General features: G+C 38.3%; 2 protein-coding genes across 3 annotated transcripts; both read right to left on the reverse strand.

Annotated features, from left to right (window-relative positions):
• Positions 1-195: 195 nt before the first annotated feature.
• stoml3b (stomatin (EPB72)-like 3b) lies at positions 196-4,813 on the reverse strand. The gene is made up of 7 exons (XM_067494505.1): positions 4,570-4,813; positions 2,938-3,041; positions 2,764-2,836; positions 1,668-1,750; positions 1,366-1,569; positions 850-984; positions 196-760 (listed from the first exon to the last, which is right to left on the reverse strand). Exons 1-7 carry the CDS (start codon positions 4,631-4,633, stop codon positions 572-574), a joined length of 852 nt encoding a protein of 283 aa, XP_067350606.1. The 5' UTR covers positions 4,634-4,813; the 3' UTR covers positions 196-571.
• Positions 4,814-5,974: 1,161 nt separating this feature from the next.
• On the reverse strand, positions 5,975-15,710 carry proser1 (proline and serine rich 1). Of its 2 annotated transcripts, XM_067494099.1 has the most exons (12): positions 15,078-15,709; positions 14,912-14,977; positions 14,099-14,167; positions 13,800-13,894; positions 13,557-13,650; positions 13,170-13,280; positions 12,062-12,163; positions 11,272-11,350; positions 10,922-11,014; positions 8,260-9,631; positions 7,106-7,250; positions 5,975-7,018 (listed from the first exon to the last, which is right to left on the reverse strand). In XM_067494099.1, the coding sequence occupies exons 1-12, from the start codon at positions 15,120-15,122 to the stop codon at positions 6,893-6,895; spliced, it is 2,397 nt and encodes a 798-aa protein (XP_067350200.1). In that variant the 5' UTR covers positions 15,123-15,709; the 3' UTR covers positions 5,975-6,892. The 2 variants fall into 2 exon arrangements, with proteins under 2 accessions (XP_067350200.1, XP_067350201.1); XM_067494100.1 differs by lacking the exon at positions 10,922-11,014 and having other exon boundaries at positions 15,078-15,710.
• Positions 15,711-15,762: the final 52 nt, after the last annotated feature.

Genomic DNA, 15,762 nt, shown 5'->3' on the forward strand with positions numbered 1-15,762 from the left:
AGAAACTCTGCCCTCAGTTTGCTTGTGTTTACTGTGCCTGCAATTTATTATCTGGATTCATAAACACCACATGTAGTAATGTATATTCAGGAGAAAAACTTAAAATACTTTATATGTATAGGTTAGTAATATTAGCGATTCTGCATTCAAGTAAGCCAGCAGACACTTGTGTTAGATGTATGATGGAGAATCAGGTAGTTTGAATCCTTTACATTTAATATTAAACACTGGTCAACATTGTAACATATAAAATAAAAAATGATATCACTTCCATAAGAAAATGTGTTATGAAAAGATATGTAAACTATGCTGACTGCTCTGAATTTGACAGAATCACATTGGTTAGCAGGCCTAACCCAATCACAGCTTGACTATCTAAATCAAAAACGTGTTTTAGTTGTAGGTCTGAATGTCAACCATACAACCATGTCAACCATGTCAGCCATACAACAATAGTATTAACTTTTATCATGACAGTTTATTTCATAAGGAGCCAAAGAAATGTGCCCCAGTGTCATCCAATGTATGTTTTAACTGACAGTAATGGTTGACCATGACTTAGTCATCAACCTCACTTCCGCATGAAGTGAGAAATGACATCCATGGGTAGAGGGAAGATGATGGTGGAGTTCTTTTCTGCTGCGATGGTATTGAGAGTCTGCAGGTAGCGAAGCTGCAGGGCTGACGGAGACTCTGAAATCACGAGAGACGCCTCCTTCAGGGCACGAGATGCATTCATCTCACCCTCTGCTGCAATCACCTGTGTATACATGAAGACAGTGAGATCTGGACAGCATGCATTTGTCTCATAATCACTATTGAGTGCTTCTGTGTTTACATGACACTCACCTTGGCCCTGGCCTCTCGTGCAGCCTCCGCTTCAGCAGCCATGGCTCTTTGTAGCTGAACTGGTAACTTCACATCTTTAATCTCCACACGCTCCACTTTGATGCCCCAGTTGTCTGTCGCTTCATCCAGGCTGCTCTGGAAAAAAAAAAGTGAAAAAAGAAGAGCTTACACCTGTAGCTGTATCATGAATTATGCATAAAACATTAGTGAAACGAAGTTTTAGTGAAATTAAAAGTTCATCACTGTTTTTGTGATCCGCTCATTTAATCAACAGCAAACAGTAAAAAACACCTATGAACAAACGACACTTTTACTGGGTCCTAGAGAAAAGGTCCTCAATTTTTATTCAAAATCTCAAAAGATAGTGAGTGTAGGGCTTCATGCCAGAGATAAAACGGATCAGAGCCTTTGAAGCCACTTAGAAAAACATTATCAGGACTGAATGTCAAACACTATTCAATTGCTTGCAGCAAGTGTGAGATATGCTCTAATTCCACCTTGAAATTAGCTCTGTACCTGCATGCTGTGGGCAATGCCCTCACGATCCGACAAGACCTCAGAGAGGTTCTTAGTCCCCAGGACATTTCGGAGGGTGGTCTGAGCCAGCAGACGGGTGGCAGAGTCAGCGTTAAACACGTTGGCCACGGAGGCAATGGGATCACTGACACGAAAGTACACCACCCCGTCCACAGAAACTGTAACTGAGTCCTTGGTAAGGATCTACAAATACATGATGTCCACAGATTAGAGCTTACATTTTTTTATTACGTTGTACGAAGTGCATTTTCTCCAGATAGTGTTCATTTTTTCAAGGCTACCTCTTGTGGTGGGATGTCAAATGACACTGTTCGTAGATCCACTTTGATAAAGGAATCCGTGCATGGCAGAATAAAGAAAATTCCTGTAAACAAAACAGCAAAAGCATGTATTATTATAAATAATAATAATAATAATAAAGGCAGAAAGAAAAACAACTTTACCACAATATGGCATCATTATTTACTGTATAGACAGGAAAAAAACTTTTGACACGAATGCCTTTTTGTCTTTAGGCACTAAAATAAATGAATAATTAATAGATTTCAGAGTTGTGCAGGACTGTGCTTTTACCACATTTTGGCCCAAATGTAAAGGTTTACAAGTAACTGGAGATGTGGCTACTCTGTGTTATTTGGGCAGCTTAATGTTAAAGACAAACTCATGTGGCTCAGATCTGATGGAGAGTTGAACACTGTATTTTAGACTGATGTGAAACTTTTTAGACAGAGTAAAAAGGCACTGTGCCACTGAAAAAGAAAATAATGAGGCTCAAAAAGAGTAAATACTCATTGGACTGGTAAAAGGTTTGTATAGTTTCCTATAAAAGAGAAACTAATAACTGACAACTGACCTTCGAATCCAAGCAGCACAAGTTTTGTATAATAAACAAAAATGCAATTGTTGATAGCACAGTAAATTTAAAATGCTCTGCAGGATGTAGGTGTACACAGCTATAATGTCATGATCATAACATTAGCCCACACTGCAGTTCACAAAAACAAACAAAGTTGTGAAACAAGCTTCTATGTTCTGGTGAAATAACGATCAACCTTTGGCAAAATAATGGAAAATGTGGACGACAAAAGTAACAGCTCATAAGAAATGACCTCTTTTCCAGGTGTGAGGGGCACACTGACATTAACTGTTGGCTTTACTGATGCTGATGAACTTGAACTTCAAATGTATGATCATTTTGTTTGGCTTCATCTACATCTAATTGCTCCTAAACCCATGAACTGTGACTTGGCATCTTGATGTAGTATTTATGACTAATCCCATTGTGAGTGTGCTTTGAGCACAAGGCCAAAAGAAGTAAACATGTGTAACTGCAGAAATATTAAAGGTCTGGACTATAGAAATGTGTCTGTGTTTTACCTGGTCCTTTTGCTTTTCTGTCTGTGATGCGGCCCAGTCTGAAGATGACAGCCCGCTCATACTCCTGAACAATCTGCAACATCAGGAGAAAGACCACAGCACCAGCTCAATACATATTTAAATTTGTAAGAAATACTGATTTCTGCCATTCAACCAATTTATTAACTTTCCCACCTTCAGTGAAAACCAAATGGTGATAGGGAACAGAAGAGTTACAAAGATTCCAGAGAGCATGACAATGAACCAACCAATGCATCCCAAAGACCCTGTCCGTTCGGCTGGAGAGAGAGAGAGAGAGAGAGAGAGAGAGAACAATGTGGGTTTGAGTGAGTTTGACAGAAATTGTAAAGCCCTTAAAACAAACACAAAAGGGGCAGGAAAACCTCCCTGATGTAAAGTTAAACTAAGAAAAGTTTTGCATCAAAAACAAACACAGTTGTATTTCCCAAGTATGAGCAAGGAAAATGTGAGCATCCACCATGAAAGTAAAAAAAGGCACTGATTGGAAAACAGTTCGAAAAAACTTTCATCCCTTTGTGTGTGATGAAGGTGTTTACTGAGCGTCACTGCGACACAGGACACAAGAAAATGTTTCAACATTCAAATGCTAATAAGGCTAACACATTGCTAAGTACATAATATTGTATAAGGCAGAGCACACCTAATCTTTTTTTTTTTTTTAAATTGCAGTTAAAGAGTTAAAAATACTATTAAATAAATTATAATAAAACATAATTAAACTGTGCTCAAATTTCCCAGCTTAGTCCCACTTTCATCTCTACACATTTCTCATAAAGTAATTTCCTTACTTTATTTGCAAAAAAAACCTCAGCTGTATTGCTTTTATACAGTGTTGGTTATCATTTCCTTTCTTCTATTGTTTTAAAAATGTTGATCTCTATTTCTAGGTCAAGCCGCAGGAACCACATTTCCTGTTTTTGAGCAAAAGAAAATTCAAAATACTTGTTGAACTGTATTTGTTGCACAATTAGACCCTGCAAATCTAACTCCACTGTCTCAAAGCATGTGAAACAATGGAACAGTCATGGGTCATGAATGTTCGAGAATTTATAGTCATAGTATTCACTGTATATTTTTCAAATTGATACATGTTTTAAACTAGAACTAAAACCAGACAGGGATGGAAACGCACCACTAAAGCGTTTGAAGAAATGTGTATTTAACATATACACAAAATATTGTTTCCATATTTAATTATTTCTGTTCATCAATCAACAAGTAAATCCACACAAAGGATGTGTACACACTTTTCTAGTTCACTTTAACCTGTCAGGTTGGTGATAACAAAATCCTGAAAGACAAATGGGGGGAAAAAAAAACTGATATGAAAACAAGGTCTTATCAAGGACCAAGTTAAAGAACGTTCACACTTACACACAGCCAAACCCCAGATGTGACACTTGCTGTTTGTGTTAGTTTGGCTTCACAGCATGGATACGATGCACAAACATTCACAGTCACATGCTTGTGGGACTCTTTTATCTTAGTGACATGTGATTTCGGTCTCTATGACAATCCAGTTATTCAGTAATACGACCTGGCCTCTGTGGCTGTTTTCCACCTGCACAGGTATCTACATTACGTATACGGCATACGTAGTATTGTTCAGTCATTTTCACATGACCCTGATGGAAATTCAACATGGCTCAGGGAACAGTAAACATCTTTGTTTATCAAAGGTTTTACTCATCCGGCATTAGTAATATCTTACTTGTTAAAAACTACCACCTATATAACAGCTCAGCAGGGAAAGTGTGTCACTAAAAAAAATGCAGCTTTACTTACATATTAAGTCTTCTTTGCTCATTCCTCTTCTCCTCTGGCTTTCCACTTGGTCCTCCATTTCCATGTGTTCATCAAAATTGAAAGGCGTTGTGTGTTGAGTTTGTTAAACTGTGCCTATTAAAGTGGGAGTCACCCAACCTTTTAAAGCTGTAATGCTGCAATATAAAGTTGCTCAGTGTAGGTGTGGCTGTGAAAGATGCTGACACGTGACTGAACCATACCTAAGTCTGTAGAATGGATGCACCTTTTGAGTAAAAGGGATGAAACATGCAAACAAATGACAAAGGACAGAGGTATATTATTTCATGTTAGTGGAAGTTAACAGTACATGAGTTATGAAGTTTTCCGGGATTTCCACTTGGGTAACTGTCAGAGAGATTGCGCAGTAGTGATTTTGCAAAATGGAACTTTCTAGTCCCAACCCTAATAAACATAGAAGGAACTTAAGACTGTAATGCTTCCTTACTTTACTTCCTTCTACAATGAGGAACTATTGCTGAATATTTAGTTACCTACAAATAGATGCTTAACAAGCAGGTTTCATAAAAATCCAGAGTTTTAGACTGAAATAAATAAAAAATACTCACGTACTGTACACTTGTTGTAGTACACTACGAACAGCTAATTAGATGAACAGTTTGATAGAAAAAATGTTTTGGGGCATTACAGAGAGGGTATTTACAGAAACTAAACACGGCACATTGTGAGACTTATATTTTTATAAACTGAAAGATGTTTTAATGAGGTTTCAAGTTTAGTAGATCATAAAGTACAAATCATCACTAAAATGATAAAGTTGTTCTAGAGCGATCCCGTGTTAAACAATATTTACCAGGATCAAGTTAGACAACACATAAAATCTTTAATAAGTTGGAAACAAATAGCAGCAATTAGAAAACTGCATAGCAATTAAGATATAAGCCAGTACTGACTTATAGATGTTTTGAAAAATATGCAATATTCAACAACTATTGTTAATCTTTGACGTAAAACCTCGATTATTAACCTTTATTGATACCGACTCCCATGAAGATGTCTCTGTATCACATTTATTTGCTGTTCTTCACTAGCAATCACACGGTGTTGATAATTTTTTAAAGAACGTGTGGCATCTTAGGGGCAACTGTGGCGAAGGAAGGTAGAACGGTTGTCCACCAATCTCGCAGTTGTTGGTTCAAGCTCACATGTTGAAGTGTCCTTGAGCAAGACACTAATAATATAATATATATAAGTTGCTTTAAAAGCAAACATTAGCTATAGGATCTACAAAGCTAACTTGTCTTGAGTTCCAATAAAGTTATTGCCAATGAGTCCTTATGTTTTTAACTATGTGGTCCTTTCAGTTATATTATCAAAGGGGGCTTGTCTCAGAGCTATGGCACTTAATAGAACAACGAGACAGCAATTGATAAAGCAACCAGCAGTTTACTGACAAAATAATAAATCAGGTGCAAATACAAAAAAGGGCAAACATTACAACTCAACAAACAAAATGTCTATTACTTTTAAACAATAAAGTAACTGTCTCTATATGAACTCTTTTAGGTTAATTTACCACAGAGTCGCACTATAAATGAAGAGTAATGACAGTTTTGAACTTGCTGCAAAGCATTACTGGGAAAAAAAGTCATTATAATCCACATTTCAACCAACAAATCCTTGTAATTTTCTCAGAAATATCTCCGAAGATGTTTCTGGTCAAATACTGTAGTAATAGTACTAGCAGTGTCACAGGTTTGTGTACAACACCTTTGATGCAGCACAAAGATAAAAATATGATGTGCCCACTTCAAAATATGAATAGGTCCACCATAAGCCAGCAAAAATGTCAAGTCATATTAGAATAGTCAAACCAGGACATATGTCAATATCAGAGACATGGCCTTTCCACTGAGACTGGAAATGTAAAACTACATGATACTACCATTAATTCATTACATGATATCGTGTATATTTCGCATCTTTTTTTTTTTTTTTTTCAAATTCATTATTCACTAAAAAATTATGATAAACTTGATTTAAAACAGCCAAGTCTGGCTAACATTAAAACTACTTACAATCTACTTGGAAAACCTAGTAAAACAACTTAACAGCTCAAATTTACAACTGTTCACATTATTATGAATAATATAGCATATATGCCTTGTTCTCCACACACTATTTCAACTGTTCTCATGGTAGTGTTCCTAACAGAAGCAGCTGTGACATAACATACACACATACTGGGCTGTGCTCTGTAGGCTTCAAGGCCAAACCATAAAACTACTGAGGGGCACGGCAGAGAACAACAGTTGTAACTATGTGTCAAAGTGTACAGTGGGTTTCACTGCCAGCCCAACTGGGGGTGCAGGCCTGGTTGGAGAGGGAAGGGGTTTCCTGAGCCTGGAGGGTAGTTGGTGAAACTGTTAGTCTGAGGAGGAAAGCTCTCCAAAGCAGATGTAGGATGAGCCTGTAACACAACAAAGAAATACAGTTTAGCTTTAAGGATTTATCATCTTTACATTTAAACACATGTACTTTGCCAGAGTATGTCTACCTGCAGCAAGGCAGACTGCATGGATGGGTTGTGGAGTCCACCAAGGGTAGCAGGGGATGCAGAAGGAGAGAAGCCTGGTACCCCAGGGAAGGACAATAAGCTAGGGAACCCACTGCTTCCTGGGGGCTGAAGTCCACTGCTCAACCTGTAACACACAGGAATTACTAAGTAGAAGTATTTTTTTGTAAATGTAGAATTCCTACATTAATAAAAATTGGTTTTCAAACAGAAATGTCTGTGTCCATGTGGCAGGTTTAAAGAATAATGAGCCACATTTTCTGTTTATATTTTATGAGAATATACAAATGTATGTGCAACATTGAACAATGTACCTCTTCTTATATATTTTAGGAACCGCAAAATACTTTTGTAGAACAAAGGTTGTACATTGTTGGCATGTCTCCTGTGGCGTTTAATCGTACTTCCCCTTTTATAATACTTACTATACTACTATCCTCATTTATAAACAGAAGTATTACTGTCAGCCTATTGGTTGCTGGAATTGTCAACAAAAGGTAAAGCTTCAGCTTAATATGCTGGACCACCAACAAAATAATACGTTTAATAAATGGCTAGAGAACTGACAAAGCACACTAGACAACGCAAACCAAAGTCTAAACTTGAAAACTCCAGATTAGAAGTACAATTGGACTTTGCACTTAATAGGTGCAGTATTTCCACCTACCAGATACAACCCAATGCACTATGTTCTAATTACCTCAGGAACTATTCTGACTACTAACAACAGTGGTGTAATATTATAAGAGATAAAGTGACAAGCCAGATCTTCTGTAAAAAAACTGGCAAGACCACCATGAAAATTTAGCAGCTGTTATGGCCTTAGAATAAATTCAATCAGTCCAAATAAGAAAGGGTCAGGAGTGCAATTTCTTCTCCAACCAGCATTTACAGCCTCTCCATGCCGATTCAGACGGCACAAAATCTATAACTAAAGTATTAGTGTGTTTATAGTGATAGATACGCAGTCTTGTGTCATCATGGAGGATGCAGGACTATTGCATCTCCTTTTGTGAACTGTTCTACCCCTTGTAGAAAATATTCACAAATTTTCACAAACATTAGGTTACTGTATATTTTTAGATTATTCATATGACATTGCTTTTGCACACTAGATAGTAACTTGTGTGACATACCCAGGCTGGAAATTGGAGCTGAAAGCAGATGCAAAGCCTGGTAAAACTGGTGATGACGATGGAACTCCAGCTGCTGCTGCTGCTGCTGCCGCTGCCTGCAAAGGCGCCACCGATGCTACCGAAGACGGAGTGGCACCTGACAGTCCCATAAATGAAGACAGCACGGTGCTCCCAGCACCATGGCCCCCTGAAACACTCAATCCTGAGAAGGCAGCAGGGTTTGCCCCAGGCGGAAGGCCTGGGAATATAGATGGGGCAGAGGTAAGACCTAGACCAAAAGGGGAGGCTGCACTGGGGGCAGCACTGGGAGCCAAGCCTGAGTAGATGGAGGTTGGGGCGTGGTTAGAAATGTTTGTAGTGGGAGCCATTGTAGGCATGGATGAAGGGATGCTAGAAGGAGGAAGAGGGGAAGAAAGGGAGGCGAAAGGGGATAGGCCAGGATAATGAGAGGGGGCGGGGCTGGAGGACAGGGCTTGGAGGCCGGTGATGGCAACAGGACTAGGAAGAGACACCTGAGGAGAACCTGAAGGGTGGGACAGACCCAAGGAACGTACCAGTGCAACCTGTGCCTGTGCAGAACCTGGTACCACTAGAGAAGTAACAGAAGGTGTGCCAGAACGAGAGGTGCCCTTGAAAGCAGAAGGCACAGGGCTGTTACTGCCACTGCTGCTACCACCAGGGTGTCTGTTCAGTGCTACAGCCATGGCCATGGCAGCCTGAGTCTGTGCTGATTGGGCTAGAGAGGATTTGGGAGTGGGACCTGGGGTGGAACAGCTCGGAATTACTGGAGTTGAGGATCCAGGAGTGAGAGAAGATGGTCCAGAGGGGGTATAACTTCGGATCACTGACCCAGATGAGTTACCTGCTTGTGTGTGTATGCCAGGGAAAGGGGATGCTGACTGATAGTCTGTGGACTGGGAGAAAACCTTCTGCTGAGTTGATCCCAAGGAGTTCACCTGAGATAGGGGCTCTGGGCCGCCACGAGAGGTAGCAGGGGTGCCTGGTCGTGAAACAGAATTGAAGGGGGAGGAAGTGAAGCCTGCACTGCCAGGTACCGGAGTTCCACAGGGGGTGCCTGAGGGGGTATGGGCTTTAATGACAGATGAAAGTGTAGGTGTAGCATGATCACTGGGGGTCTGTGGTCCTGCTTTGATAACAGATGGGGATGGAGCAGGGGAAGGAGAGGTGCCATTTGGGTTATGAGAGGGAACCATGCCAGGGAAGACTGGTGTGATGGGAGTTGTGGGAGGCGGCTGAGCGGGAGAAGCCTGGGGTGGGACAGGGGTAGAAGGCGTGGACCCATGAGCAATAAGAAGGGGCCCACTGTTGACTCCAGGTGTGGTGTTCTGGGGATTTCCTGGCTTGGCATAACCTGGAAATAGATGAAGCTTGCGGTTGGTTGAAAAAGAAACTAAAATATTATCTGAATATTATCTGACAAGTTATTAAAATCAAATAATAAAACATTAAATGCATAAATATTTTTTTTAAATAACAATAAATGACAGATTTCAGGGGGTTTTTTTATCAGTAGTTTTTTAAATAGTAAATATGAAAATAAGTTTTCATTCCAAATATAGAAATAATAGGAGACAGCACACAACTGTAGAAAAAAATTATACACACATAAAAGGAGCGAATAACAAGAGCAAAGAGGACAAACAAGAGAGGATCCCTGTGTGAAACCTATTACAGTGAAATTCTAACACTTTTCAAAATTAGTATATGTCGTCTTCCCACCTATGGGGAAAGGCAAAAATAACTTCTTTGGTTTGGTAGCCTCTAAATTAATTTTGGCACATCACCGTTCTTATCTAGATATCTTGCTTTTAGGGATTTTGAAATTAAATGAGTCATACAGTAGTTGTATGGAGATGATGCATATCCCCATATACTCTAAAAATCTAGTTCAATTGTCAAAACTGATAAAATGCTGCATACAAAAAATAAGTTATCCCAAGCGATGCATGTTAAATGGCAACAAAGCATGATTTCAGAAACAAATTATTAAATTAGTTTGAAACTATTTCCCAGTCCAGGCAACCAAAGCCCAGTCCTTACACATCACGAAAACATTCTTCCACACTGGCTGACCAGAAAACAGAAATATCTGCAAGATGTACTACAATATAACAACCTTGCAAAAAATGCTTTGTTGAGACTACAACATTGTTTTTTGTTGACTAATTGTATGGATACATTTTGAGGCTGCACTGTGAGGTGGTATTGGACTGCATTATATTACAAGCTATTCTGGTATGATACAACTTTATTCTTTTATAGTACATACTGTATATTGAGGAGAAGGAAAAGCAAAAATATTATCCTGCATATAATCAAATAATAGGCTGAATTGGGCTAATCTAATCTAAAAACATCCCCTAAAAATCTCCAAATAATTGAATCAACATCTCTCCAACAGGTCTAAATGAATTATCCATTTTAAATCCACTTGGCATTGGTCTGAATTCATGTTTACAGGAAGTTGTCTTTTTCTGGTCACTCAGTGTACTCCAACAGAAGTAGGAAGCACATTCTTCACCTGCTAAAGCCATTGAATTGGAGAAGCGCAGGTAAGCAGCATGCCAGGTAGTTAGGCAGCAAGCTTGAGGAAGTGTCTATTTGCCATAGCACACACGCACTCTCTTCCATCAAATCATACCTGCTACTTTGTGGGTGGAGTTGTAGGGAGGAGGGGGCACGCTGGCTGTTATAACCCCTCCCATAGAAACAATTCCTGCGTTGTTGTACGCACCTGAGTAGCAGTTGTAAATATTAACAGTGTCCACCACACATTCATACACACAACACGCCCGACTACTATCTCTCACTCAAATCCCACATGGAAGTAATAAACATGGCTAATTATCACTTTAAACCTCTCAAAGCTGCATTATTAATTCCACAACGGTCGCAGAGTTCAATATATTTTGACAGGTCATTGACAGGTTGTGTAAACAATGTTCTTTATTACTGTACAATGCAGGAAATGTGTGCAAGAGAGTTTCTTACTTGGTGCAATGGTAGCATGGGGTCGGCATGGTGGTATGGGGTAGGGCACAGGTCGATGAGGGTTGTAAGTTGAGGGAAACTATCAAAGAAAAAGGCATAAATTATAAACCTTTCATCAACTGATAAGCTAATTTGGTCTAATTATAGTCTCTAATGTTTTTCAACTATATCACTAACACATTTCTATGATACAAAGGCCTACAGCTCCAAACTGTGAGCTGGTAGGCAGTTCTTCCTGTTGAAAGAGATGCATTATTACATTTCATTCTGGGCTCTGGAAACAAATTTGAATGGATTTAGGATCTGCAACTTTCAATAACCGTTTGCACATATTGAAAGGTGACATAAGGCACTGATGATATTAAAAAGCTTCTTTACAATGTAAAAATCTTATTACTATATTTCCAGCTAAAAAATAACAGTAAAAGAAAGACATCAGTTGTTTGCTGTTTCTATGTTTTAGAGTATATTTAAATGTGAAGGTTGGCTATTACTATGTTTTAATTATGTGTGTTTTTATCAAGAAACTGATATAGAAATAATTAAGATTTCTATATCAGTTTCTTTGAATGTAGATTTTTCTAATTTTACAGCCTTTACACAAGTCCATTTAGCACCCATGACCATTTCCTCAAGATGGCTAAAGATATGTACGGTAGGTTGAAGTTTTTATGATGTGTAAGTAAATGAATGAGTCATGTGAGGCCTCGTGACCAAGTCATGAGATTTCTCTGACTGTCTTGGCACTATTACCACATACTGTCCAAATGATTTCTACGCTAGTGCTTACAGGTTTGAATGGTCCAATAATGCGGGAAGCAATTCCTTTCCCTTCCATATTGTTAGAGGCATCATCTTTTTTCTCTCCTTCTTTTTTTAATGGAGGTATTCCCTGTAATTGTAAACAAAATACATAATTTAAGATTCAGGCTTATTTTAACAATGGCAAATATCCAGGAGTTAGACACACAACAAATACATTTTTTGTACATGGCTTCACTTAAAATCAGAAGACAAATAAGTAAACTATGGTAAGGCAGTCGTCCACAGACTATAGGATCACTGGTCAAAGTAAATGGTAGATAGTCTGCACTTATATAGCGCTTTTCTACCTATTCTGTACTCAAAGTGCTTTACACTGCTTCTTATTCACCCATTTGCACTCACAATCACACACACACACTCACACACTAACCAGGAGCAACTAAGTTGGGGTTCAGTGTCTGGCTCAAGGACACTTTGACATGTGACTGGAGGAGCCAGGGATTGAACCAACAACCGCTCTACCTTCCTGTGCCACAGTCGCCCCTTGGGCAAGAAACAACTAGTTGCCGCCATTAACAGAATGTGTGTGCGTGTGTGTGTGTCAATAGGTGAATGAGAAGCAACATTCTAAAGTTATATCTAACTATGCCAGGCAGCAGACAATTTACCATTAACCATTTAGCACAATCCAATTCGTTTGTACACTACTACTAGTGTTTGCCACAATGACCAGAAATATCTTGTAATCAAAATAAATGAGTGTGAAGTATTCAGAGTAAAATACAAGCAATTTATAAAGAATTCACAGACTAACCACAAGCCAATCACCACTAAAGACAGAAATAAAGACAAAGACTTTATCATGTCTTTAGTGTGTAGTTCCAATACAGTTTAATGAACAGAGTGATGTGGAGTGGTGCTTGAAATTTCTGAACCCTTAGACATTTCTACTTCTGTTAAAAACTACAGTCTAAATAAAATAAGTAAAATAAGCAAACTAGTAGCTACAGACATAATTGAGTTTTCATATATTTATTTCTATCAGTAGTAGTGGTAATTAGCCTGTGGTTAGTTTATGTGAAATCCTTCAGCTTAGGTCTGCCTTCAGGTAAGCTGAGCATATACATACTTACAGGGAATATGCCAGTGACCAGGCTAGGTCTCCCTTTGGGATATGGATTTCCTGGTATCATACCACAGGAGGAGATCATGGCTACAGGAGCCTTGCAGCCAACCTTACACACCTAGTAAGGCAAAAGCACCATTATTTTATCAATGATATCAAATCCTCACTATGAACATATGGACTCTAATAGTATTTTTGTTTTTTAATTGAATCCATCACTTCTCTTCGTAAATATCAATAGTTGTAGTTTTTACTTTAGGGTCATCAAAAGAAACTCAAAAAGGTTTGCTGATAAAAAGACGTACTGTATATGTGAAAACAAAAGGTAGATTTATCTAAACAAGATCCTTCCTAGAATACAAACGAGCTTATGAAGATGAATTTAGAAACTTACCTGCTCCAGTATCCTGCGAGCACGTTTTTTCTCAGACAAATGTATCCGAAACAGATTCTCCACAGGATGGTAAATTTGAGCATCTGAAATATTCCTGTATAAAACAGAAATTGAACATTTATCAGTTAACCAATTAGTCTAATTCACTACTGAATTAAATAACAAGGCAATATCACCTTACATTTTTTGACTGAGTGTTTCTAAATCAGTTCAGGGAATCTAATGTTTACGAAGTTTACTTACAAAGCTATCAGCTCCAGGACGATCAGTCTATCTTTGGAGAAGGTGAAGCAGTTCAGGATATTTGCAACTTTGGCTGTAGGGATTGCAACCATTTTCTATAGGCAAACAATGGAAATATATTTTACACTCAAACATGTTAAACGACAGAAAGAAAACATCTTTGCAGGCTTATAATATTACTTATGTGCCATTTATTACACACTTCTCCATTATTAACAAAACATATATGAAAATATAAAAATTAATAATGCAAAAAATAAACTGTGGTGCCTCAATAACTTAAATCATGTGTTACTCACATGCTGCAGAGCTTTAACTGCTTTGATCTGTGGTTCTGCCCATGAGAAATACTTTAGTATCTCAATCACCTGCAGAGGTTCAAAACAGTGTTATAACTTATCTTAACAATAGACCATATTGCCAAAAATCAAAACAAAGCACTTCAGCACTTCCATCACATTGTATACTAGGAAGCACAATTCTGATAATTACATTCGCATACATAAAACACATAAATGATACATGATACAATTCGCCCCATCTCACCTATTACAACCCAGATCCCTGAAACCACCAGAATACTGGAATGTAATGTTTTCACAATGACAACACCTGAGAATAAGTACTTGACTAATGTTTTACATTGAAACATGCGCTTTACAACAATATTCGTGTCCCTCGGCTCTCGTTGTATGATGCATTATTATGCTTTATGCAGTTATAAACTTCTGTCTGCTGCTTCACTACAGCACAGTAATGTATAACTAAACTGCTAGACTCTTGTGCACAGATACTGCAAATGAATTTGATACTTTTATGTCTCTTAGTTACTTATTGTCTTCTAATATAATATTTCTAGTTTATTTTATTTACTTATTTAAACCTCGTTTTGAATGTGTTCCCATGTCTGTGGTGCTCTAATATGCTAATTTCCTCCTCGAGTCTTATCTTATGTTATACCAGGTCTTTTATAAGCTATACAAGTTACAATTTTTACAAGTGTGAGAACTTTAACTAGTTTATTGTATTAAAGTACAGCATGCGTTGGGCTGGAGGTTTTGCATAGTTTTCCATAGTTTCCTGTGAAAAAAAGACTGTTTTCGGACAGTTACCTGCTCACTAGAGAAATATCCATGCACCTGCTCTATGGCTTTGATGCGCTGATCGGTAAGGACGCACTGAGAATAAGCAAATAGGCAATGAAGCATTGTCAAACACTGACAGTCAAACGATTTACAATATTAAATCAGAGATCATTTTGGATTAGATGCTGCTTACCTTTTTTATCTCATCCAAGACAATATCAAATGATTTCTTATCCATATTTACTGACTTAGTGAAACGCTCTCTCTCAATCAACAGTTATTTTCTTGGTAAAATTTCTTTTTTACTTCACAACTGATGAGTTAATTTTTGATCCAATTCACTTGAGGACTTTAATACTATGTTACTGAGCCAACGTTACTAACTTAAACTCCTAATCCTGCAAAAACATTATTTAAAACAATAAATATTCGCATTACACGATTGGTGCCATGATAAAGCTGCATTGTCTTTGCGCTCCTTTATGGTACAACTTTTCCGCCACTGAACAATGACTTCCAACAAGCTTAGCGTGCAGTGCAAAACCTGTCTGCACCAGATTTGTCCGCGGCTAACAACAAGCTAGCTACCAACATCTGCCCTCGCTTTTAGCACAGCTCAACAAAACAATACTGCAAAATGCAAATACAACATTTGCACGTCTTTTTGTCTGAGCTTAAGTTAAATCTAATGCTGGGGATAATTACAACATGGACTGCAATTGTAAAAAAAAAAAAAAAATAACCGTAAAAATCTCGAAATAATGCGGTACGAAAGATAGCAGTCTTACTAGCATTCACTGACAGCTGAAGCTAGCAACGTCAACACTTAAAGGACCCCACTGAGGCAGCTTGTCAGAAAAGACACACTCCAGCAAATG

The sequence above is a fragment of the Channa argus genome, chromosome 24 (genome assembly GCF_033026475.1).
Source record: "Channa argus isolate prfri chromosome 24, Channa argus male v1.0, whole genome shotgun sequence".
Classification (NCBI taxonomy): domain Eukaryota; kingdom Metazoa; phylum Chordata; class Actinopteri; order Anabantiformes; family Channidae; genus Channa; species Channa argus.